At 39.7% G+C, this 27,405-nt stretch overlaps 1 protein-coding gene across 1 annotated transcript; it reads right to left on the reverse strand.

Moving 5' to 3' along the window:
- Positions 1-403: 403 nt before the first annotated feature.
- Positions 404-16,753, reverse strand: LOC109034701 (uncharacterized). The gene is made up of 3 exons (XM_072303987.1): positions 16,633-16,753; positions 8,006-8,379; positions 404-769 (listed from the first exon to the last, which is right to left on the reverse strand). Exons 1-3 carry the CDS (start codon positions 16,694-16,696, stop codon positions 419-421), a joined length of 789 nt encoding a protein of 262 aa, XP_072160088.1. The 5' UTR covers positions 16,697-16,753; the 3' UTR covers positions 404-418.
- Positions 16,754-27,405: the final 10,652 nt, after the last annotated feature.

A 27,405-nucleotide genomic window follows, 5' to 3' on the forward strand; every position in this document is an offset into this window, starting at 1 on the left:
CACGCTAAATTTTGAATTTCTCGACCCCCCATTCCCCATCTCGTAACGCCTCTGTGGCGTAGGTCCCTATCCTTCAACATGCAAAAACACAATGGCGTAACATTAAACGCAATGAAAATCAAGATAGTAAAAGTATGTAAAAGGAATGTAAAGAAGTAAAATTGAGAGACTTGGAGGACAAGGCGCATAATGCAGTTTTTGCTAATCGGAGAAATACGAGATTGGAGTCTCGAAATTAAATGGATCCTCATGGCGGAGAGGAAGTTCAAACTGACTTTTTGATGCTTAATTATTGGAATTTGAGATCGAAGTTTACACGGAATGTGCATTTGCATTAGGACTAGTTTTACTTGAAATCATTAATATCTCAATTTTTCGAGAACTGCACTAATGCGCCTTGCCCTCCAAGCCCCTCAATTCATGAATTAATAAATAACCGGAGTTTTGGGTGTACCTTGGGCTCGAACCTGACTTTGAACCCTTTTGAGGCTAACCAGAGCCGGGCCATATACGGGTCTCTTTGGTGCTGCTTAAAAAATATATCAGGGTCCACATTCTTCCATTTAAGGGCCCAGGTAAGATACATGTTGGAGGAGTTAACTGTACACTTGCATTCAGTCTTCCCGCCTTTCTTATCCACGAGTTGCGCATTGGTGATCTCTACTTCCGTCAGGCCATATTTGTTGTATTTTATATCAATGTCCCTAACGTCCAAATACCCCTCCTTCCTCCAGCACTCAGCTTCACAATTCTCCTCAGTCCACTTGTGCTTAGAATCGGTTTTAAATTAAATGAATAAAAATAGTTATCATTAATAAAAATGAAATAAAATTGACAAACAAGAATGAAATTAAATTAAATAGAATACCTATTCAAGTAAATCAAATAATAACCATGGGCGGAAGTAAAGGGCGGGGCGGCCCGCCTTCCACAATTCTGCTCGGCTCCTTCCAAAAAATATCAAGGACCCAAGCTACTTATTAGCTCTAAGGTAAAAGGCATATGAAGTGTAATAAATATGAGCTAAATCCTATTATAATCGATCAAAGATGTCAGAAGATGAGAATTTCTCGCAAAGAGAGCGGCTTTCTCCGAGTGAGGAACGTGGAATGTAGTTTGACTGTATCCGGTTGTGGTTTTACGCCCATTTTAGCGCAATACTTGTTTTCATGAGCGTTAAATTAAGAGAAATTCACTTAAAGCCCACAGTAAGATTTGACATTTTGAAAAACAAGTCAGCAAAAGAGCCTCCCAAAAAAGAGGCTGATTTTGGCCCCTTTTTAGGTATTCGATTCGACCATCGGACCAAAGGTTTAAATGGAAGCTTTTATTAACATGAAAACTCAGCCCCCCCGAAAAAATTTCAAGATGCGTATAGGAACGGTTTTCGAGGTACGGGCGGGGCAAAGGGGTCGCGATCCGGCCTAATTGTTTGCTGTTTTCTTGTAGAAGTGATTTATCGGCGGGGTTCTTTTCGTTGTTTAGCTTGTGTTGCACATGGATTCCTACGTGTTTTTTCACGTAGAAGTCGATTTTTAAACATTGCCGAATCGGATATTCTGATCAGTTAAACCGATTTTGAACGAGTTTTTAAGGTAAAATCGATGATTTTTTCAGGATCGAAATTGTTTATTTTCGATTCATGAATGAATAAATGCACTCTGAAATGACTGAAGCACACGCAACCTATGTATTTTGACACGGAGAATTGATTTTTACCGTTGACGAAGTCAATTAATCTATGTTTTGTATCGAATTTTAGCGATATTTTACGGAAAAAATTGATGACTTTTTTCGGAATTAAATCGGGTTTGCTCATCCGAGATCGGAGATATGTCCCAACATGATTGGATCACATCGGACTCCGTTACGTATTTTATAGTGTGAATCGAATCTATAGCCTCGATAAGTCGATATATCGATCAATTGTATTGAATTTTGCGATTTTTTGCGATTTTTAGCGTGAAAATCGATGGTTTATCGGGATTGAGATCGGTTGTCTCCTCCATCCAAGATCGGAGAAAGAAATGTACCCTTCATGTTTGTAACCATCCATTCTTACGTATTTCTACACGTAGGAATCAATTATAAAACGTCGACGTGTCGATAGTATCGATCTGAGCGTAACACTCTTGCGATTTTTTACGGATATCGATCCAGAAATCTACCAGACATGACTGGAGCACTATCGTTTCGTTTGTGATTATTCTCGCAAAATTTTCAATTTTGAAGTCGACGAGTCGATATATTTGACTGGGTCATATAGACTTCTTGTGATTTTTTTATGGAACCTTAAAAATGCATTCTAACGTGTAAAAAGTATGTGGAAACGGGGCTGCGGTGCTCGACCATGTCAGGTGCATGTATCTCACCCGCGACCTTTAAGTCACCTATGTCATTCCTGATAAGAAAAATCAATTTTCATTAAAAATCACAAGAAGTCAATATGACCAGTAATATAGCGACTCGTCGACTTCAAAAATTGATTTTGCGAGTATAATCACAAAACGATATCGATGTACCTACAGTCAAGTCTGGTAGATTTCTGATCGAATATTCCGTTTTAAATAAAAATCGCAAGAGTTGTGTACGTCAGATCGATATATCGACTCGTCGACGTTTAAAATTGATTCTACGTGTAGAAATACGTAAGAATGGATGTGTTACATTCATGAAGGGTACATTTCTCCGATCTTGGATGGAGAGACACCGATCTCAATCCCGATATTATAAAATTAATTAACCATCGATTTTCCGCAAAAAAGCGCAAAAAATCGCAAAAATTCAATACAAGTTGTTCGATATATCGAAATTTATCGGCTATAGATCGATTCCACGTATTAAAAATACGTAAGAGCGATGTGATCCAATCATGTTGGGTACATATCTCGATCTCGGAGGAGGCAAACCCGATATTTTAAATTCGAAAGTCATCTTTTCGTAAAATATCGCTAAAATTCGATTACAAACGATAGATTAATTGACTCGTCAACTTTTAAAAAATCAATTCTCCGTGTCAAAATTACATAGGGTTGCGTCGTGCTTCAGTCATTTCAGGTGCATTTATTCATTCATGAATCGAAAATAAACAATTTCGATCCTGAAAAATCATCGGCTTTTCCTTAAAAACTCGTTCAAAATCGGTTTAACTGATCAGAATATCGATTCGGGCAATGTTAAATCGATTCTACGTGTTTAAATACACGTAGCGAATCCATGTGCTACACATGCGTAAACAACGATAAGAACCCCGCCGATAAAATCAATTCTACAAGAAAACAGCAAAACAATTAGGCCGGATCGCGACCCTTTGCCCCCCCGTAACTCGAAAACGGTCTATACTCATCTTGAAATTTTTTCCTGAGTTTTCTATGTTAATATAAGCTTCATTTAAACTTTGGTCGATGGTCGAATCGAATACCTAAAAAGGGGCCAAATTTTGGGAGGCTCTTTCTGTCATCTTTAATATATAATTCCATTTAATTTGTCATTGAGAATGTTTTTAAATTGCTCTCAAGACTTTCTAATTTTCAAAAATTTCTCCCCGGATCCCTCTCCTTTCTCTGTAGCTGGGGGAGTCCCCCCAGACCCCCCTCGGCCCAAATTCTATATCCTTCTGTGCCCCCCACAGAAAATTCCTAGTTCCGCCCATGATAACGATTATTATGTTCACTTCTGTAGGATAGTATTAATGAAAGTACCCTTGAAATTCGGAGTAACCTGCTCCAATCAATGCAGATGTCTGTTGTCATAAAAACGTCAAGCATTGTTGGGTCTTTTCTAAATATTCCCAATTTTCAGTTTTTCATCAATTTTCCCCGACATTAATTCTTTCCGTGTTCAAATTTTACAGGAGATTTTTCTACAATTTAAGTAATATTGTATTGGTAGCTTTTCAGCAGTGGTGCATCAGTAATACTGCGCATACCGGAAGTACTGTCTCTTCCGAGGCTTAGAAGAACATGAAAATGAATATATAAGTAAAATCAACAAAAGTGTGTGATATCAAATAAAAATTAATAAAAGGGCAAAAATTAATTTTACTTATAAAATTAAATGGCATTGTTAAAGATAATTGGAATTGGCAATGATAAATGGAATTGCAGAAGAAATATTAAATTGATAGAAATTAATAAAATCTATGAAAGTAAATAAAATTACTTAATAAAAGGAAACCAATTTTTTAAAAATACATAGGTGTCCCAAAAGTTTCGTCCCAAACCCTCATATGAGCAAATAATTAAAGGTGGCAAAATGCGGGTTGCATGAGTTTAAAAAACATTTTATTACCTTTGTAACGTGACTTAGTTGAGCATATTTGATTAAAAATTTGCTGCGTTACAGCGATTTTTAGGCGACGTCTTCGCGCAATCCCTGAGAAATATTTAGAATTTTTTGTGGGGGGGGGGGGCGGAAAAAAGACTAAAAAATTAAATACACATTTAAGTCTTCCATTTCATTTATTTTAAATAGTTCTTACCGATTATAATGACTCTCTCTTTCCCCCCTCTCTCCCTCCCCCTCTCCCCCTCCCTCTCCCTCCCTCGCTCTCTCCTTCCCCCTCTCTCCCTCCCCCTCTTTCTTTAATTTTCCGTAATTTTCATGCAAAGGTTGCTTGAAGTCTTGCATGTTTCCACTCAGCTTCGATCGTCTGTTTAAAAACTTCCTTCGTGAGAGTATTGAAACACTTTTGGTAGCATAATAATTATCTATCCCACTAAGTCAAAATATAGTTTTTTCAAACTTATTGGGCGATTCTGGTTATACCAGATGCGTCCTTTTCTGCTGTTGGGACCCCCCGATGTAACATGTATACATGGCACATACCGTGTTGCCTTATGGGCAATGATGCCATTTTGGTATAGGCGCCAAAATTGTAATCTTTTTCATTTTTTTGTGGTTGTAAAAACTTATGTCAAATGTTGAGCTTTTGATAAAAAAAATTTGTGCAAGGACATTATTACCCGGGCTACATTATTTTTGGGCCTCGTAATGTTTAAATATTTATATTTCAATTATTTATCATATTTTATTAATAATTTATACTTTATTATATTATATTTTATTATTTTATTATTTATTATAATTGTTCATTATACATATCAATTTTTGAAATATGTGCAGTAAAACTAAGGAAACTCAAGGAAGCCACACTAAAATATTCTAAAAACTCCTGTTGTTACCCATCCACTGGGCGTCCCCTTAGTCCTGTTTGGAGGAATAGAATCAAGCATTTTTTCTGCAGTATTTCATCCGTCATTCTGTTCACATCCATGTCCGTTTCTCCATCTGCCGAACTTCATATCCATATGTAAGAATACTTTTTACATTATAAATTCTTCTCGTGTTCTCTTTGAAAATCCGCAGATTCCAGAGAATTCCACTTAACATCGTTATAGCCTCCCCCCCCCCCCAAAGGTGTTCCTTTCCTTGAAAATATTAATAAGATAAAATTTAAATAAGATGCAGAAATGTTCCGAGTGCCGATACTGCCGTAAACGATATTTTGACGATTTGACGATATTCAGTGTTTCCAAAATCTAATGGAAGATTAATTTTTTTCGAGCCAAAAACCACCAGAGTATTGACTTTCGTGCAAATCTATCGGTAAACAGCCTTGATATGGATTTTCCGTCATTTTTTTGCCGCCATTTTAAAGTTTTTAAAAAAAGTTAGCCCCCGCCCCCCAAAATTTTGGGGGGACCAAAAAGTTGCTACCTTAAACCGAGGAACATTCCCAAAGTTTCAAACTTCTGTCTCAATTAGGAAAAAAGTTACATGGGTGGTAGGTGACTTTTGGATAACCCTGTATGTAAAATTTCTTTTACTCTGCTAATTTCAACTATATGGATTAATTCTTACTTAATTAAAATGTTTACATAACACCCAAAACTCAGGACAATATTATGGCTCCTTTACTATGGCAGAATTTATTATGCCTTGTGCAACAGCCCATTCACTATTTGATCGTTTTTACAAATAAAACTAAAGAGCGAAAAGATTATTCAATTTTTCCGAGACAAGTTCTCCTAATATCGCAGAATCTCCAAACGGAATGACTTCCACGATCAAATAAAAACAAAGAGCAGAGGGGGAAGGCGTGTATTCACAGAACAGTGGAAATATTTGACATATTATCCCCATCACTGCGAGGGGCCTTCAAGGAAGAGGGAGTCATAGTTTTCCTGAAAAAATTAAAAAACTATGTAACTAGTATGATCTATATGTATATAAACCATAGATTGTTTTTTTTTTACTTGAAATTGTATCATAGCCACATGGCTTTATATACAAATTAATATAATTATCTTATCTTATATCGCACACGTACTCTTCAAGACTACTTTCGAAATAGTCAGGTAACTTTTCCGGGGCCACCATGCCATTATCGCACTTCAAATTTCAAGAATATAAAAAAAGTAAAAAATAAAAAATAAAAAATAATGAGCATTGTACATGGTAGGCAATTGCTTTAGAGGACCCATTCTGTTCATAAAAGCCAAGATTAGACGTTTATATTGAACGATTGATTGATTTAATTCATGAAAATCCAAGTATTGATAATTTGCCTCAAGGCCAATCCATTGGGCCAAGACGCTAAGGGAGAGCTTCGAAAAACCGCTGAGAAGCATGTGGCCTATATTTCTAAACACCTCTCTTAATTCTCCGAGCTATGAGTCAATTGTTTAGTCAAATGTGTATTTTAGACAGCGTTTCCAGCGTGGCCAAGTGCCTCCGCGCCTGACTTAAATTCCACAGATCGGGAATCGATCCATCGCCGGGGAGAATTTTTTTTTATGGTTCTCTTTTATGTTTCATGTGACTGAAGAAGTTTGGACAACTATATTACTTCCCCCTGTCACTGAAAGAAGCGTCCTCCAACGCAATTACGTTGGAACGTCTTGTTTTTAGCTCCGAGAAGAGGCAATAATCTTAGGGACCTAAGTCTGGACTATGGGGGAGGGGGGGATCTAACCTTTTTTATTTTCCATGAACTCTTTTGCAAAGGTCGACGTATGCAAACGTTCATAAACATTATGCACCATCCAGGACTATTCGAATTTCGGTCGTCTCTCACCGATGTATCTGTGAAAAGTTTGTAACACCTGACACTACACAGCACTGGTTGTCAACATTTTGCTGTGGTGGAACTTGATGCTTCTTATTTGTTTTTTTTTCTCATCCAAAAAAAAAATTAAAATTTTCCTAGGAGGTAAAGGAACACGTCGCTTAAAACTCGCTATAACTCGGTCAATTTTTGACTGAATGAGCGCAACAAGGTTGCATTGTGATCCTTTTTATGTTGATTTAATGGATTATGTTCCGATCCTACAGCCATTTAGGGACACTACTCGTATTCAGTGCCGCCTTTCATATTATCAGGTATTGAGACCGAGTAGAATTATTTTTACTATAGATCTGTTCGTCAGTACCGTGAATATACTTGAAGTCACTACCGGGATTCGAACCCGGGACCAATTGACCCAGAGTCAGTTGCACTGACCACTAGACCTGCCTGGCCGACCAAAGTGATCTTGAAGCTTATAAAGCCTATTCGTGGTAATTTTTCAACTGAAAAATCGCGATATTCTGAAATTGAGTTGCAATTTTTTTACGATATTACGGCGATAAAATCGTTTGGATCATCAACATAAGAGCGATTATCCTCGATCTTCTCGCAATTTTATCTCTATAAACTCGCGTTCGAAAAAATTAAAATTTTATCTCAATTTATGACGATTTTTTGTTCGATAACATTGCGATTAAACGCCGTCGATAAAATCACGATTTTATTCCCAATTTATGAGACGAAATCGCAATTTGTAAATCCGATAATATTACAAAAAATCGGTGTCGATAAAATCGCCATATATTCTCCGATCAAATCGCAACTTATCGCGATTCGCTAGCTTCATGTATGAGCTTATACTAATACCCCTAAGGGAGAAGGTTGATGACGAAACCCTCAGGACATCATGTCATTAAAGTTAATAAAATAATAAACCTTCTGAGATCCTGAGAGTGTCTCGGACTCCGGACGGTGGGGGAACTGGACTGTGATATTATGCTTCTTAAGCCACTCCCGGGCATGATGCGAGCCTCTTAACTTATGATAAATTTTAAATTGCATGAGGGGCGCACCCATTCTGTTGAAGTATTTCACGAGATCAGGATTGTTGGTCTTAATCTTACACTTGCATCCAGAGTTTACATTCTTCTTCAGAAATCTTGTTGGAGAATGCGTGACATGCGCTTTGGCTAACGGTATTATATCTGTTTTAAACACTCGAGTTAGAGAGGAAGTGTCGACATATCCCTCTTTTTCCAGACACGTAACTTCACATATAGCCTCGGTCCACAGTTGGTCAGGTCTGTGCTCTAAAACCCGGAGGAAAGATAAAATGCATTTGGGCAATATTTACCGAAAGGGAAATAATTTGGTCTCGATAAACGTTTCAACTAAAACAAAAACCGGGCATAAGGTAGTAACTCAGTCATTTTTGGTAGCTTGGTCGGAACGATCGATATCAGTGGCGCCGCGTCGCGTCATAGAGTACGTGGAGCGTAATGAAAATCGAAGAGCTGGCGCAACGTTCTGGTCGACGAGTTCCGAGCCCGGTGTGCGCCGAGCTTCGGTCTTTATTTTTCGATACATGCTCGATCCATAATGGCGGTGTGGAATACGAGTAATGCCTCACAGCTAGTCTTAACGACTTTAAATTTTTTGACGAGTCACAAGAAAAAACTCTTCAGATTCTTGAAGTAGAGTGTCTACTGAGTCATTTAAGCCAAAAAGAAAAAAATTCTGTCGAGCTCCTGGAAAATAAAGTCGATTTAAAGGTATTTTTGGGCTAAAATAGCCAAATTATCCATAGCAAGGCCCGTCATATTATTTAAAAACTTGTTTTCTTCCTGGGTATTATGCCCAAGTTTCTTAAACATGCATATTTTAAGCCTCCGATTACTTAAACTACCAATTTTAACCATATGGTAAATTTTGGGGGCCTAAAATGAGCCCTCAGAGCCAAAAATTGCAAACATTTTTGAAAACTTCGGATTTTCAGGGGGGTGTTTTTTTTAAACGTTGTTTTTTCTACAGTCGTCAATGAGTAATTCTGAAGGGCATTTTCGATTACATAATTGAAATTTTGACTGTTCAGGTGAAGGGGGAAGGGGGCACCAGGCTTTGCTTTGCCATTCTCACAGTTTCTGAAAACGCTTGAAAATTCCCTATTACATTGGAAGTCCAAAATATCCCTTTTTATTCATTAATTACTGTATCTGATATTATAAAATATGCAGCAGGAGTTACTGCCCCCCCCCCCTCCTCCTCCCTACGAGATGCATGTAAACCTTGATCTTACTGCGCGCGCTACCGGATCCTTGCTTTTCGCATCCGGGCATTTGCAGGATAAACTTGTAGCATAAACATGTCCATTTATATGTAATGCTAAAGACCGCCAAATGTTTTATTGCAAATGCCCGGATCTACTGTACAACGGACTGCCATCACGCGAAAAGCAAGGATCCGGTAGCGCGCGCAGTAAGATCAAGGTTTACATGCATCTCGTAGGGAGGAGGAGGGGGGGGGGGCAGTAACTCCTGCTGCATATTTTATAATATCAGATACAGTAATTAATGAATAAAAAGGGATATTTTGGACTTCCAATGTAATAGGGAATTTTCAAGCGTTTTCAGAAACTGTGAGAATGGCAAAGCAAAGCCTGGTGCCCCCTTCCCCCTTCACCTGAACAGTCAAAATTTCAATTATGTAATCGAAAATGCCCTTCAGAATTACTCATTGACGACTGTAGAAAAAACAACGTTTAAAAAAAACACCCCCCTGAAAATCCGAAGTTTTCAAAAATGTTTGCAATTTTTGGCTCTGAGGGCTCATTTTAGGCCCCCAAAATTTACCATATGGTTAAAATTGGTAGTTTAAGTAATCGGAGGCTTAAAATATGCATGTTTAAGAAACTTGGGCATAATACCCAGGAAGAAAACAAGTTTTTAAATAATATGACGGGCCTTGCTATGGATAATTTGGCTATTTTAGCCCAAAAATACCTTTAAATCGACTTTATTTTCCAGGAGCTCGACAGAATTTTTTTCTTTTTGGCTTAAATGACTCAGTAGACACTCTACTTCAAGAATCTGAAGAGTTTTTTCTTGTGACTCGTCAAAAAATTTAAAGTCGTTAAGACCAGCTGTGGCCTATCTTCTTTAGAGTCCCTTCATACCCAGAGTTAAGACATCTCAATCTCGATTATCAGCTGGCCTGGGTTGGCCATGGTGTCACAAAAGTGTGCACCCAAACAAACGATATTGAGGGATATCTTTTTTTTTTTTTGTCATGGGAACGGAGTTCCCCATGATATTACAATCGTTCCGTTGCTATCGCTATGGGATTCCCTATGCCTCTGCGACCTTGAGCGTTTCGCCCAGTGTTCGATTTTTGGTTGATTTTCCGATGTATCAAAAACCGTTGTATTTTTTAGCCAATCATGTCTCTACGTCAAGTTGTGTTGATTTCTAAAATTCGCTTTCAGCGAGTTTTTTTCCACCTTGAGATGTCGTGTCTGACTGGTAAATCTGCGCAGAACCACGAAGTTCCGATTTTGGGCAAATTCTTTTTTTTGGGAGGTTCTGATTGGTTATTTTTCGCCATCAGTTTTCTGTTCGTCGGTGCAAAAGATCGCCTACCTCGGTGCTCTTGAGAAGCCGCCATTATCCCACCTCAAATTTGAAAAATAGAAGCAAAGAAATAATAACCATCGTACAAGGTGGAAAATTGTTCTGGAGGACTCGTTACGGACAAAGAAGTCAAAATCAGAGCTCGATTGATTGATTTAATTCATGGATAAACAAATATCGCCTCAGCTTACTGCCGCGATGGCAAATGCATGCTGAGATGAACCCTGCGAGACATGAAAACAGTGCGAACCATGGCTCCTACAGCAATGCGCTTAGCTCATTTCTCTCATATCCTAGAAAAACAGAAGCTACGAAGCGTCTCAAGGACAACTCTTGTGATAAGTCCCACCCATCGTCCAAGTCTTTTAAATGCTATTTTTTCAACGTCCGATGCAGGTCCGTGATAGCCTAGTCGACTAGGCCGCTCCACCGTCCCGGTGAGGTGCGGGCAATAAGCGACCGGAAGTTCGATACCCGACGATAGCAGTTAGCTTTTAATGGTTGTATTGAATGTTTTAGACTAATCATCAACTAATAATTAATGCTAGATGATAAATTTACGAACATTTTCTCGTGAGTTAATATGTTAAACAAAAATACTGGAATATACCTCCTTCTTATAATCAGCCACATGTTCACCCAAATTAATGACGTTATTTTCTTTTTTCAATAAAGTTAATTTGCATTCAACGTTCGGAAGTTAAGCAAAAAGTACCTATTGATACAAATAGAAAGACATGAAAATAGTATGTCTAACATTTCAGTTGTTTTTTTTTTTATTTATTTTTTGTTTTTGTTTTTTCAATAAAACAAATTGACTTGGACTAGAATCATTGTATCTCTGAAGACAAGAGCTAAGTTTTTTGATACAGAAATACTAATATATTCATCCTTCATATAATCAGGGAGATGTTGACCCAAATATTGATGTATATTTTCTCTGTTCGCCCAAATTAATGATGGTATTTTCTTTTTTCAATAAAATTAATTTACATTCCACGTTCTTAAAGCAATATTTTCTCCAAAATTCAGCAAAAATAACAATTTATACCTACGCAAAAAAAAAAAAAATAAATAAATAAAGAAATAAAGCAATGACATAAAAGTAGTATAGTACACATCCAACATTTCAGTTACATCTATTTGAATGAAAAAATGGCAACTTAGGAAGCACATAGGTCACTAATGATGCGTATTCGGGCATATGAGTAGAGTAAAATTATCATACTTTACGCCGAAAAAGCGAAACTAAAAGTTAAATGCGTTAACTTCCGGAAACCATATATAATCCAACGAAAATAAATAATTGGTAAATAACAGCTTTCTTGTATGCAAAGAAAAAAATTAAAAATGTTAAAAAAGAGATGTCGACATGAAATTACATAGCCCCTTCAAACAAGGGGGGGGGGGGGGGGCCTTGTGGCGGGCCTGCCTCTCTCGCCATGCTAATCCGCAGTATAGTTGACTAAGCAACTTTCTACGGTCCACAAGGTCCACTGAGGTTGCATTAAAAAAGATAGTTTTTAAATAATCCATGGCATTTTGAAATGGTATGGAAGGTCTACAAATATTTTCACAAGTACACTCTAACACGAGACGGTATTCTGCAAGTCGATCAGTCGATCAGATGCAGTCCTCTCAACCAAGAGGAAAAATGCGCGCTTTATACAACACTGGGGTGTTGTAGGTTAATTAACTGCTTCTTTTTCCATTATTTTTTTTTTACATATTTGAACACCGTCATCTTGGTGCGCCCTTTAGTGACTCCATGAGCGAGAATTGGTTTTTTTAAGGCCACTTTCAGCCCAACGAAGGATTGACCAAGCTCGACCAGAATGGAAACGTTGTAACTCTGGGTATAAAGGGATTCAAATATTTTTTGTTTACATTGATTACTTAGCCGGGTCCCCCTGTATCAAAAACAATCGAATATGTATCGAAATAGTGACCCAGCGTCACACAGGAGTCTCGGAATTCGGGACCTGGAAAATGCTTAAAAGTGGCGCCAGCTTTCCCACTTACAATACGACTCTACGTACTCTATGCGTGGCGTGCGCTACATTATATAGAGTGATCTGTCATTTGAGCCTGTGGAAAATGATTGATAAACAGGGCATTCCTTGATTACGGCGTCTCAAAAAGTTTTCGCCACCTTTTCATGCTTTATATGAAACCAAATGCATGTAAGTCGTTGTAACTTTTACTGAATATTCTCTATTATTTTACAATACCGAAAACGAATTATCTAAGAAGATGCACTCAATAATTTTCCTCGTAAAATATAAATTAGCACTGAATATTATAAAACTCCGCAACCGAGAAATGTCCTTTCTGCATCCAACGCTTCAATTATGCACAATTCAATGCTCATGCACCGCTCCTTGGCACGGCAGATATGCACTCTGAACGGCTGGATGACTATCTTCTCCGCACAAAGTACATTCGTGGTGATTTCTCCGATTAGGTATCGTTGTCGCACAAAATAATTTTCGCACAAATAATTTTCTGTTGTATGTGGCAACGTCGAGAAAAATATGAGGCATATTTAAGAAACATGAGTGAGCAAAAAATTATTTTTTGTGGCAACGCTAATCGGAAAAATTACCACAAAAGTACTTTGTGCGGAAAATATATTCTGCCCTCTGAAGTAAATTGACCCCATCATGGTCACTCTTTCCAGAACAGTTTACAATTTGTATATAAATAGTATTTTCTTAAGCAGCTTCTGCCCTTAAGGAGGCTCCTTATGCTGCCGTGCTAAGGAAAAACACCGTATGAACCTTCGGGCGCCGCGACATTTCCTTCGATAAAAAACGAATTCACTGGGAAAAGTTGTTAATCTTCTTCCTTAATATTTTCAGACATATTTGTTTGTAATTTAATATAATTATTATCTGAAAATTTCAAGGAAATATGTGCAATGTGCATAACTTGCCCCCTAAATAAGTACGTATTTTATCCCGGGAAATTTGGCAACTCTCGAATGTTCATACGGCGTTCTTCCTTAGCACGGCAGTATGGTTTATACTGTGATTAAGTAGACCCCTGAGATTGCATATCAGTGGCGTGGCGTGAATTGCGATGTATCGATTGTTATGCAATTTAAACCTATGGTAAAGAATCGATTATTAAGGTGTTCGCTGCGAACACCCTGTTTATCGATCATTTTCCATAGGTTTAAATGGCATAACAATCGATTTATCGCAAAGCACGCCACGCCACTGTTGCATATAATGAACAGGACGAACCTTCAATTGAATTCAACTGTATAACTGGACGTATTTTTGTTAAACGGAACTATGTGCATTATGACGTAAGCCCTGAGACCTCGGGAACCATAAGAAATTTCGAAAATGTATATTTTTTATTTTATTATAAATTTATTTCGAGACCGGTACAAATTTCCTCCTTCGGATGATATTGTAAAGGCTTCCTTTATCTCGATGTAAAGTTTTACATTGTAATCCGAACAAGGCATCCTAAAGAGAAGAAGCTGTTCAGAGGATGACCTATGATTCCCGGCTCTTACTTTGTTTTCCGTGAAACCAAAAAAAGGTTTTTCTTTTCGTTTGGATTATTTTTTCCTTTTAAAATCACTACAGATCGACTCAAGTTTCATATGATAATTTGCCGGGCCTTGCCCTGGAGGGGAGAGACATGATTTGCCATAGCGCTGAGTCAAGTTGCGCTCCAATTTTCGGAATATTTTGTGGACGAATTTCCAAAAAAAACTCACAATTTAGGGGCTTGGAGAACAAGACGCATAAGTTCAGTTTTTGAAAATAAATGAGATATTAATTATTTAAGTAAAACTAGTCTTAACGCATATATTTTATGAAAAATTCGTTCCCAAGTTTCTATTCCTAAGAAGCGAAAGGTCAGTTTGGACTTTCTTTCCGCCATAAGGATCCGTGTAGTTTCGAAACTTCAAACACGTATTCCTCAAAATACAAAAACAGAACTTATGCGTCTTGTCCTCCAAGCCATTCAATTAGTGTATCCCAAGTGGCAGTTTTCAACGGAAAAATCGCGATATTTTGAAATTAAGTTGCGATTTTCCCCTGATTTTTCGGCGATAAATCGCCATTAGCTAGGATTATCAACGTCTGAGCGATTATCCTCGATCTTGGCGCAATTTTACCTCTGTAAAATCGTGTTCGATGAATTTGAAATTTGATCTCAATTTATCACTTGATTGATTTTCAGTTCGATGAATCGCCGTCGATAAAATTGCGATTTGGTTGCAAATTATGTGATGAAATCGCAATTTTTTATCCCATCATATCGCAATAAATCGACGTCAATAAAATCGCGATGCATTCTATCCGATCAAATCGCAACTTATCGCGATCACTGCCACTTGGGTGAACTGCTTTTCACGCTGTCTGTCTTTCTCTCAGGCTTTGTTTTTGTTGTTTCTTTTATTTTTCACAAAGAACAAAACAATGTAACGCCCTGAATCTTTCTCTGATGTTTCGTAAATTATCATCCATGTATTTACAAAAATGCAAGTGAGAGTGCTCAGCTCTGTTTCCAAATCGTTTTCTGGTTAAAAAAATATTAATAAATAAAAACAAGCAGTTCCAACGCCCAAGCGTTGGAGGGCGCTTCTTGGACAAAACATATTACTACCAAATTATGTACCCGAAGACTGCCGTAGATGGAATTTAAAGTGGGATCCTTTAACCACAAAATCCTTCAAAACTTCAGATCGACCGCGAAGAACTGAAACTATCCACAAGCACCTTGTGAAGAAATCAAGTTAGCGGCGAGTGGAAACATAAAGGATGCACTGTAAATCAGACGACGGGAAAGAGCGGCGGAACCTCTAAAGCTGGTGCGTCAACGCGATCTAGCGGACAGCGGCGCGGCGTCGCGACGCCGCGAGGTAGGGCGCGCAGGTCGCGGGGGAGCGGGGCCGCGTGAAGAGGAGTTCAGCAGTGGGGAGGGGAAGCGCGGGTCGCGGGGAAGAGAGGGACCGGCCGGCCGGCGGTGACATCGGCGCTGGCTGGACCCATATTCACGGCGTGAACACTGCCAGGCCATAGAATAACAAGCTTTATTATTCTATGGCCAGGCAGCGCTAATGTCTCCGCTAACTGGAGTTGGGGGTCCTTATTCATTCTCTTGGTCCATGACATAACCTTAAACCTTCCGCTCAATGCCGCAAACAGCTGACGTGTCGATGCTGCGCCAAGAAAATGAACCAATCACAAAGTAGCACAGTAATACGTCACTAAAATGAAGAGATCACGTGACTGTTCGTAATATTTTCAAATCGATCTGAAAGTACTGCCTTGGATATAAGTATTTAAAGCATAAGGAGGCCCTAAAATACTTTAATCAGGTAATACGTCCGTGCGAGATTGTTATGCTTAAAAGCAAAACATTTCACGAAAACTTTTACGAATACCAGATGCAGAAAATAATCCAATTTTCCCGGGTGTACCAGAATGGCGTCATTACCCATAAGGCAAAAGGGCATGTAGTATAGTACATGTTACATCGGGGGAGTCGAACGGTTGGAAAGGGCGCATCTGGTACCCAGAAGCGCCCAAAAAATCGAACTGGAAGAAAAATTAGGCAAAAAATGTATGCTGGTTTTGCTTCAATCCACCCTTTTCACTCTTAGACCTCAAGATTCATACTCTGGATGAGTTTGAGTGGGTACCCCACTCTTATGGTACAATAAACTGAATTGATGATACATTTTGTGGCAATTTAAAACAAGGAGGTTAAATACGAATATACATGACGAAATAACCAGTGGCGTGGCGTAAATGATCGAAAATGATGTCCCCATTTTAAGCTATGGTAAGGAATTGATTATTAAGGTGTTCGTTGCGATCACCCTGTTTATCGGTACTTTTCCATAGGTTTAAATGACAGATCAATCGATAGATCGCAAAACACGCCACACCACTGGAAATAACTTACCAGAACACGACACTGAGCTAACGATAACTAGGCCCACTACAATCAGGCAACCGATTAAATCCATAACGTGGTCAAATCTAAGAATTCTCACTAATTCTGAACGCAGCTCCAGCGAGTTGCATGCTTTTATAAAGGCGCAAATGCATAAGGTGCATGCGTCATTCAGGCTGACGATGCAGTTCCGTTTTTCTGCCTCAAAGATGAAAACGCAGTTGCAGCTTGAACACGAAGGTATCATTCGAAAGGCTGTTGTGCAACGATGGACTTAATGAGTTTTGGGAGACAAAAAAATGAATTTGCAGCGCGGTGTTCGTGCACTTCACACTTCCAGTGGCGAGGCGTGAATGATCGATCGCTATTTTCCGCATTTGAAGCTATGGTAAAGAATCGATTATTGACGTGTTCGTTTCGAACACCATGTTTTTCCGAAACATCCACCTAATGCTTTAAGCTTTGAGATATTTCGATCGCACTCAGAGTGAATTGTGCAAAAATTAAGAATCCACCGTAAAATGCACGCCATGGAGCTATGAAAAAGAAAAACAGTGGCGTGCCGTGTTTTGCGATACATCGATTGATCTGCCATTTAAACCTGTGGAAAATTATCGAAAAATCGAAATTTCAGTCTGTGGATCAATAAATAATTTGCAGGTGTCTGAAATTTGATTAATTTCGTGTTTAAGTGAAAACTACTGAGTGAACTGAACACGAGGATACCCCTGCCCTGGGTATTGAATTGAACCATTCGTCGCCCGGCTGACATAAGGGCGTAACTACAAATTGAGATGAGCCCGGAAAATCATTAAATTGTATGGACATGGACAAGGTTCATTGCTGATAGTAGTTACGCCCCTACGTCGGGCAGGTGACGAATTATTGGAAAAGATATGACAAAATGATCTACTATGCTAAAGTACATGTGTTTAAATGGGAAATGCTGTCAGATGACGTCACTAGGCGGTGCATTTTCTCACTTTTACATCTATTTTTATACTATTTCCCATACTAGAAAAAAATTATCAATAGGTAATACTGTTGTATCGTTCCTACCTACACATATAGTACGGCGCCATGCCATGTTTCTTCTTCAATATCTATCTCTATTCACCAGCCTAGCGCCTGACTCTTCTTTTCACCTTTTCCTTCTAGCACCTTTCCACCTTTTCCTTTTAGCACATTTCCCCCTTTTCACCCCTGCGCCAGGCGGCATCCTTGTCCGTGACTCCGCGACCTTGGCATTCTTTCCCTACCTTTCTCTTCGCCGCCTTTCTTTTCATGATGATGATCATCTCCTTGGCCAGGCAGCCAGGAAAAAGCTTCGCTCGGGCCACCACGCCGCGCCGGGTTCGCGACGCCTTCACTTAGCGATAGATTTAGTGTCACCTCACTGTACGTTTATCGATATACTAGCCGTTCTGGACGCGCTTTGCGCGTCCGTCATGGCCAGCCAAGGGGCTGCGCCCCCTGGACCCACGATCACTCGCTACGCGAGTGACATTTGGCTCTCAGTGATTGGACATTTGATCACTAAGATGTATACATTTTGGAGACTCTGGAGGCAAAAATGATTTCGTCACAGAACCTTGTTGCCGGAGCGTGCCATCATTTGCACATGAATTTAGTCCATGGTACCCCTGTGGATTTTTCTCGATTTCGGAGGGGGGGGGGGGGGAATGTCGAGATTAGTGTCGAATCCTACGTAGTTTGAGGCGTAGAATCGATTGCGCCCGGTCCCGAGACTCGCCGGAGCTCCCTAAGCCGAGAAACGGTCAAAAACGAGTGTTTCTGGCCCTGTTGCAATAGTGCGTTTTTGTCGGTACCGCGGACTAGTGGAGCTTTTCCGACCAGATAATCGGACTCCGCGGGTCATTTCCAAGCGGACTAGCTTGGTATCGGCTCGATCGGAGAACTTTTCATTTTGACCCAAAAAATTTAGTCCATGGTACCCCTGTGGATTTTTCTCGATTTCGGAGGGGGAAAAAATGTCGAGATTAGTGTCGAATTCGGCAAGTCACGGGACCGGGCGCAATCGATTCTACGCCTAAAATTACATAGGATTCAACACTAATCTCGACTTTCTTTTTCCCCTCCGAAATCGAGAACGATCCACAGGGGTACCATGGACTAAATTTTTAGGGTCAAAATAAAAAGTTCTCCGATCGAGCCGAAACCAAGCTAGTCCGCTTGGAAATGACCCGCTGAGCCCGATTTTCTGGTCGGAAAAGCTCCACGAGTCCGCGGTACCGACAAAAACGTACTTTTGCAACAGGGCCAGAAACACTCGTTTTTGACCGTTTCTCGAGATCGATATATTTGCAGAGTTTTAAATGAGCAATAGGGATGCCATTTAAAACTATGCAAATAAATCGATTTTAGGACCCGGAGGGTGATCGTGTTCGGCGAACAGTGGCGTGGCGTGCTTTGCGATATATAGATTGTTGTGCCATTTAAACCTATGGTAAAGAATCGATTATTATGGTGTTTGCTGCGAACACCCTGTTTATCGTTCCTTTTCCATAGGTTTAAATGGCATAACAATCGATACATCGCAAAGCACACCAAACCACTATCGGCGAACCGAGGCTCAGAGCGATCGATATTTTTGCATAGTTTTAAAAGTGCAAAAAGGACCGCATTTAAAACTATACAAATATTTCGATTCTGGGAGCCGGGTCGTGATCTTGATCGGTGAACCTATGCTCAGAGAGATCGATATATTTGCATAGTTTTAAATCGGCGAAAGGGATCCCATTTAAATGTGTGCAAATAAATCGATATCTCAGAGCCTCGGTTCGCGCGAACACAATCACCCTTCGGCTCCCAAAATCGATATATTTGCTAAATTTAAATGGGATCCCGTTAGCCCATTGAAAACTATGCAAATATATTGATCTCTCTGAGCCTCGGTTCACCGATCAAGATCACGACCTTGCTATCTAAATCGATATATTTGCATAGTTTTAAATGGGGTCCCTTTCGCCCCTTTAAAACTATACAAATATATCGATCTCTCTGAGCCTCGGTTCGTCGAACACGATCACCCTCCGGCTCCCAAAATAGCTATATTTTCATAGTTTTGAACGGCGTCCCTTTTTCCCATTTTAAACTATGCAAATATATCGATCTCTCTAAGCCTCGGTTCACTAAAAAAGATCACCATCCGGCTCCCAGAATCGATTTATTTGCATAGTTTTAAATGGCGTCTCTTTTTCCCATTTAAAACTATGCAAATATATCGATCTCTCAGCGCCTAGGTTCGCATAACACGATCACTCTCCGGCTCCCAGAATCGATAGATTTGCATGGTTTTAAATGGAGTCCTTTTTGCCCATTTAAAACTATGCAAGTATATCGATACTCTCAGAGCCTCGGTTCGCCGAACACGATCACCCTCCGGTTCCCAAAATCGATATATTTGCATAGTTGTAAATGGGGTCCTTTTTTCCCATTTAAATCTATGCAAATATATCGATCTCTCAGAGCCTCGGTTCACCGATCTACATTGTAAATTTTGTTCTGCGCCGATTTAAGTCGAACGCGAGGCACAAAGGCTCATTACTGTTAAAGATCTGAAAATTTGTCAACAGACACTACTTTTGGCGCATTTTTTCGTGATTAGTACATTATCTCCAGAAAAATGTTTGCAAATCCTCCCCCTCTCCGCAACTTTTCCACATTCACAGCCATAACTAGTCGCACTCATCGCAATCGCGCGTGTTTCGCCAATCGGAATTACACTGCGTGCTAGGGAAAAACGCCGTATGAACCTTCAGGCGTTGCCAAGTTTCCCTCGATAAAACGCAAATTTCCTGGTAAACTTATGAATACTTTCCTCCTAATTTTTTAGATAATTTTTCTCGCGATTTCACTTAAAGATTCTGAAAATGTAAAGGGAAAATATTCATAACTTTCTTCAAAAATAAACATTTTATCGAAGGAAATTTGGCAACTCTCGAATGTTCATACGGCGTTTTTCCTTTGCACGGCAAAGCACAGTAGTACAGGCAAAGCACACATGCGCGTGCTATCAAGTGTCTGAAATTTTGTCCTGAGACACGACCGTATGCGTCATTTTACGTGATTAACGCAGTTTGACCCTGAAAAATTAATGGACCACTAGATAAGGTGCGAATTTAAGCAATCTGATACATGTTTCTTCACCAGAATTTCACGTAGAACACGATTAACGCAACGAATATTACTGAAACGAACTCCTAACGAAGATATTAACGTTTTTACATCACATTGGTTACGAGGAATTTGAGCTGCCCGCTCACAAGAAACTCAAAGCTCCACGTGAGTCAAACCGTGCACTACAACAGTTTCAGCAATCTTCTCAATCGAGCAATGTTCATTTCCCACCATTTGTTGTTCAAACTATGAGCAATTTGCTATAGCTGAGCCAAAGCGTCAAAATTGAGGTTGCCAGATTTTAATATAGCAGAGACTGTCATGATAACGTTTAGCGCGCGATGTGAATCACGTAGAGCGTTGAGTTTTCGTGAGCGGGTGGTTTGAATTTACGCATCAAGAATCATTAAATATCTTCGTAAGGAGTTAATTTCGGTAATTTTCGTTATGCGCGCCGTATTTTACGTGAAATTTTGTTTAAGAAACATGTATCAGAATGCTGAAATTCGTACCCTGTCTAGTGGTCTATTACAGCCCCTTTTTTGCAGCAACTTTGCCACACACAAAGCTGTTCGAGCATAATACATGGACAATTACAGGGTGAGTTGTTTTCCAAACACCGTGAAATATCGATTCCAGTATCTAAAAAAAGCGTCATTTTTTTAAAATAAGGAGAGGGAGTCACCTAGTAAGGTATCCTGTCAAATTCCTCCCAAACCAATAATGCTTGAAAAAAAAAGAAAGAAAGAAAGAAAATTTGCACCGGTGAATTCAGTATGATCTCAGCATTAATTTGTCCCCAAGTATTTATTTTAAAATTGAATCAAAATGGAGAAATCGCTGCAGAGACTTTAACACGTTACAGAAAAGTAAGCGCACCGACAAACAGAAATTACCTACTTGACGCATGGAGACATTATCATACTTAAAAATTTACATATATCATACATTTGATCATGTTGATAACGCCGGAATCATACGCAACTATTCGCGCTTACTAACTGTCCGTATTGCATACTGAAAAAATGCAGGCGTCCTAGCGTGTTTCATGCTCTCATGTCACCTCACAGTAACCCGTTCTCGACGCACGCTGCGTCACCATGGGCAATTGATTTTTTCCAATAGACACGCATTTAAATCAAGAGGAACTATACCAATTCTAACATGATCTCTGAGATCCACAAAAGCACACGTGCATTAAGGGCTCATGTCAAAGTGGATGTAGTTCCATTTAATATGATACCGGCAAAAACCGCTTTTCAGGCAAACCCCGATTTTGTTTTTTACCGCAAATATCAACCGCGCCGCTTAACTTTCCGTTACCGCAAAGATGACCGTACCGCTAAACTTTGTTTTTATACCGCAAATATAACAGATTAACCTTTTTTTACCGCAAATGTAACGTTAGTAGGCAGATTGTAGAGACCAAATTTTTACCGGTTGAAATAGACTTCATTTCAGGAACACTTACGACACTGAGAAAGGCTACAACTAAAGGGGAAAATATCATAGAAAATTGATAATCGCATACGTACTGTAAAAAATGTCATACAAATTTTTAAAAAAGTAATGAGGTGAAGACTGCTTGACTACTTGTTGTGAGGGGATAAATAGCTAAGAAAATTGATAATTACATAAGTCTTGTAAAAAATGTCTTCAAATGTTTAAAATAGTTATGAAGTTCCGTCTAGTTGACCATTTGTTGTTGCAGCTGGTGATGGCGTGGCATTTTTATGTGCAAATGCGGCCGCTTTTTGGCACCTCCTGGTATTACCAGATGCACACTATCCAGCCGTTGGGACCCTCTGATGTAACATGCCTACAAGGGTGCGGCTTATTTTCGTCATGTAGAAAAATCGACGAGGTCCGGGTGGCAATCGATGCTATCTATGAAAATAATAGGCTGTATTTTGAGCCAATTTGAAGCTTTCTTAGCTGATGCTTAAAGGGATCAAAACTACGGGCAAAATTACATTAGTTTAAATGGGCGGAAAAACTCCTGATCTGCGCAAATGCGTTTTTATAGATCTAAAATGCGCTTAAATGAAGAAAACAGGACCAACTCTTAGAGAGGCATCTAGGGGCCCATTCGAAACGAGAAAATCACTCTTTTGACCAATGGGTGAGGGTAGGGGGATCACTCGAGTGCAAGATAAACTATATACACCAATTTCGTTCCAGGCTCAAGAAATAGTATGTGAGGCAACATTGTAAAGGGCCAAGTATAGTTCTCAAAGGCTAAAACAACTATTATACATTATTTCTCATCAAGTTGTGAGATAAATTTGCCTCTTCAACTTCGGAACACTTATTTTGAGTTCGATCAGAGGCGAATTCTTAGCTCCGGGCGCGGCGCATCAAAACCGGCTACGCCGTGACCCCCCTGTCCTCACTCATGGGTCATAAGTGTGATTTTCTCGTTTCAAATGGGCTCTTATATGCCTCTCTAAGAGTTGGTCCGGTTTTCTTCATTTAAGCGCATTTTAGATCCAAAAAACGCATTTGCGCAGATCATGCGTTTTTCCGCCCATTTAAACCAATGTAATTTTGCCCATAGTTTTGATCCCTTTGAGCATCAGCTAAAAAAGCTTAAAATTGGCTCAAATTTTAAACAGCCTATTATTTTCATAGATAGCATCGATTGCCACCCGGACCTTGTCGATTTTTCGACATGACGAAAGTAAGCCGCACCGCCGCACCCTAATGCCTACCAACGTTACATTTGGGATCAAAATTAAAAAAGTCAAGCGGCACTGTTATAGTTGCGGTGCGGTCATATTTGCGGTACAGAAAAGTTAAGCGGTACGGTCTTATTTAAGATAAACAAAAAATAAGCGGTGCGGACATATTGCGGTAAAAAGAAGAGAAAAAAGAGAAAAAAAAAGGGGGGGGGGTCGAGGCTCGCCTGAAATGGCGTTTGGAAAACCTAGGTTTACCTAAAATTTTCAGTGAGGTTTGCCCGGAGGCCCCCTTGGCAATCCTAGGTTTGCCTGCAAATCGGGATTTGCCGGTAACAGACATAAATACATTCGAATAGACGACGTTGCCTGGATGAGCAAGGAGCGTAAAAAAAAGAAATAGCTATGAAAAGGGGTTCGTTCCCAATAATTTTATATCTTCCGAACAAAACTCGATGAATCAAATCGGTGAAAATATACGGGTTAAGCACATTCATAGCCTGCGCTCTGAAATCAGTGGCGTGGCGTGCTTTGCGATGAATCGATTGGTCTGCTATTTAAACCTAAGAAAAGGATCGATAAACAGGGTGTTCGCAACGAACACCTAAATAATCGATTCTATACCATAGCTTCAAATGGGGAACTGTCGATACTCGATCATTTACGCTTCGCAAGTGTCTGAAATATCAAGATTGCAACTAGCAAGAATCAACAGGCTCGCGAGAAAACTCAATTATTTAGGACTGCCTCCCGTCGCGTCACCAATCGGACTTCATTTTGCAGTTAGGAATTGCAAATTCTGTCTCATCTATAATAGCACTCATGTGTGTGTGGAAACTAATGGTATATGCGTTGTTTTTAGAATATAAGCCAGAAATTATAGAGGCTAATTACAAAATGTAGCCCATTCCGTGCTTCAACCAGAGGCGGATCCAGCAATTTGACAACGCACCGGATTTCCTCCGTTTAAATCTATGTTACACTGAAAAAAAAAGTTCGGTGATTTTTACCAAACCCTATATACGGTTGTTCGGTGGCGCAAACCTAAGTATTGGGTTTTGTTAATCGAACGGCTTTACGGCGTTTGGAACACACGACCAACCGAGTTCGGTAAGGTTTCACCGAACTTTTAAGGTCATGTGAACCGATCATTCGGTAATTCGCACCGAACTTTCAGTATATATATATTCGGAGAAAGTCGGAAACGTTCGGTCGGCGTCGTATTATTGTGTGTTGATCCATAAATGTGTTCAAAGCCGTTTTTCTTATTCTTGCCTTTGCGTCCCCATTCATTTTTGAAATCCATGTTGATATTTTTCCTGTGAATAAATGTTCCATTAAACATTTTTTCATCTATTTTACTCGTACTTTTCGAACTCCTTTGCGCATTGAATAAAATTTCATTTACATCTGCGACTTAAAGTCAAAAGAATGTTGCTGTATTTAGATGGGAGCAGGAAGTAATTACAAAAATATTTCCATTGCATTTTGCTGTATTTTAGAGATCATCACCTCCAGCTTCAGCTTCAGCTTGAGCTTGAAGAGTTTTTCACTCAAGTATTCTAAACTCTTAAAAAATGTTTAAATCAAAAAATGATTTTCCCAAAATGTTGGGTTATTCATTTTTCATTAATTTATATTACTTATTTATCTTATTTCATTTACTTCATTTTACTTAGTTTAATATCTATTTATCCGCCCGTATTTTATTTTATTTTAATCGTGTGTTGTTCATACTCCTCTCTCTCAAAAACTTGATCTACCAAGTTGAGTCTATTATTTTCGTATCCTTCCTTGTGAAACTGAATGATGTAGGTATAGAATGGGCCTATTGCATGCAAGAGGTACAGCCGTGCGAATAGACTTTTTAGAGGTTAAATGACACGAAAATTACGATGGTCACATTAAAAAAGTCTGAAATACACTCCTTACTGCGCAATTTGTGTTGTTAGGAACGCGCTTTTTTAAATTTCCCGCGTCTGGGGGCAGTTTTCCAACGGAAACAATTAACGGCAACTCGCGGCTATTTCCGGTCAACTAAAACTGACAACATAACCTAAAAATCGGAGCTCGTGACATCGTGAAATGAAATGTAGAAGGATTGCGTTGGATATTTAAAAGTTGATCGATTTGGTTACCGCATAAAGCGTATATGGACCACTATAGGAGATCACGTTGGGTTTGTAAACAAACTGAGGGAAAAAATAACAACAACAACAACAACAACAACAACAACAACAACAACAACAACAACAACAACAACAACAACAACAACAACAACAACAACAACAACAACAACAACAACGACTCGGCATCTTCCAGAAATCACAAGCCCGCCGTTCGCTCGTTTCCGGTGATTAGAAAACTGCCCCCAGACGCGGGAAATTTGAAAAAGCGCGTTCCTAACAACGCAAATTGCGCAGTAAGGAGTGTATTTCAGACTTTTTTAATGTGACCATCGTAATTTTCGTGTCATTTAACCTCTGAAAAGTCTATTCGCGCGGCTGTATCTCTTGCATGCAACAGGCCCATTGCAAGAATATCATTGCATCCAATCATTGAACCAAATCTGGGGACGTTTATTAGGGAGGGTATGGATTCGATCGACATGAATCGATCGACAAATTAAAACGTGATTCGATCGACATGAATCGATCGAAAAATTAAAACGTGATTCGATCAACATGAATCAATCGACACCGATTCGATCGACAGTTAATTTAAAAACACCCGTATCGATTCGATCGACATGAATGGATCGAAAATGGATGAAAACGTGAATCGATCGATGTGAATCGATCGACACCGATTCGATCGACAAAATTCGATCGACGTGAATCGATCGACACCGATTCGATCGACAAAATTCGATCAACTCACGGGTTTGTCGATCGACTCACGGGTTTGTCGATCGACTCACGGATTTGTCGATCGATTCACGGGTTTGTCGATCTACTCACGGGTTTGTGTAGCCATTCACGGGTTTGTCGATTGATTCACGATTGTCGATCGAATCGGTGTCGATCGATTCACGTCGATTGATTCACGTTTTCATTTTTCGATCCATTAATGTCGATCGAATCGACACGGGTGTTTTTAAATTAACTGTCGATCGAATCGGTGTCGATCGATTCATGTCGATCGAATCACGTTTTAATTTTTCGATCGATTCATGTCGATCGAATCCATACCCTCCGTCTATTAGTGCTAAATTAGCCACCGACGCGACCCCCACGCGCGAGCGTCCGCGGCTGAGTGGCAGCGACACGCGGGTGCTCACCGAAGTTCAGCAACGTCGGGCGGAGTTAGTATTTCGATGGGTGACCGCTTGGGGACCCGGGCGTAGCGCGACTTATTTCCGTCCAACTTTGATCCTTGGCTACTCAGATTCACTTCCCTGGCGCCCGCGTTGAAAATTAAGAATATAAAACGTGTATCCCGCCTAAATTAAACCATTTTGGCTGAAAAATAATCACAAAAAGTTCGGTGCGACGAACCGAATAATTCGGCAACTACGACCGAACTGGTTCGGTAGTTCCGGTACCGAACTAGTTCGCCAATGTGTACCGAATAGTTCTTGGTTCTGTATGCTCTTGACTATTCGCGTTTCTACCCTGGTAAAAATTGGCAGTAGAATCTGTGTTCCAAAATACCATAGACCTACAGCCGGCAGTAAGATTTCCAATAGCTTCTATAGGCGGCAACACAATTTCTTACAGCCTTTTATAGCCGATGGCAACAGCCGATTAAGCAACAGCCTGGCGATAAGGTGTATGCTAAACGTTACTACTACGGATGCTAGGACCTGGTGAATTTTTGGACTACCGCTCTCTTTTTGGGCCATAGTATCTTGATTTATTTTGCGAGGAAAGCTCCGTACTTTTGAAGGATGCCTGCCATTCCTTATATGTTGGAGCGCCTTCAATTTCGTATGATACTGTGCAATACTTCTGGTGTGAAATAG

Source organism: Bemisia tabaci, chromosome 9 (genome assembly GCF_918797505.1).
Source record: "Bemisia tabaci chromosome 9, PGI_BMITA_v3".
NCBI classification, from domain to species: Eukaryota; Metazoa; Arthropoda; class Insecta; order Hemiptera; family Aleyrodidae; genus Bemisia; species Bemisia tabaci.

Bases quoted from the DNA above. Each gene is read 5' to 3' on its own strand.
- LOC109034701 (XM_072303987.1), bottom strand. From the start codon at position 16,696: ATGGATTTAATCGGTTGCCTGATTGTAGTGGGCCTAGTTATCGTTAGC. The intron at 8,380-16,632 runs GTAAGTTATTTC...TCCGGGTTTTAG, and splicing joins TAGCTCAGTGTCGTGTTCTG to AGCACAGACCTGACCAACTG. The intron at 770-8,005 runs GTTTATTATTTT...ACCGATTCTAAG, and splicing joins CACTCTCAGGATCTCAGAAG to CACAAGTGGACTGAGGAGAA.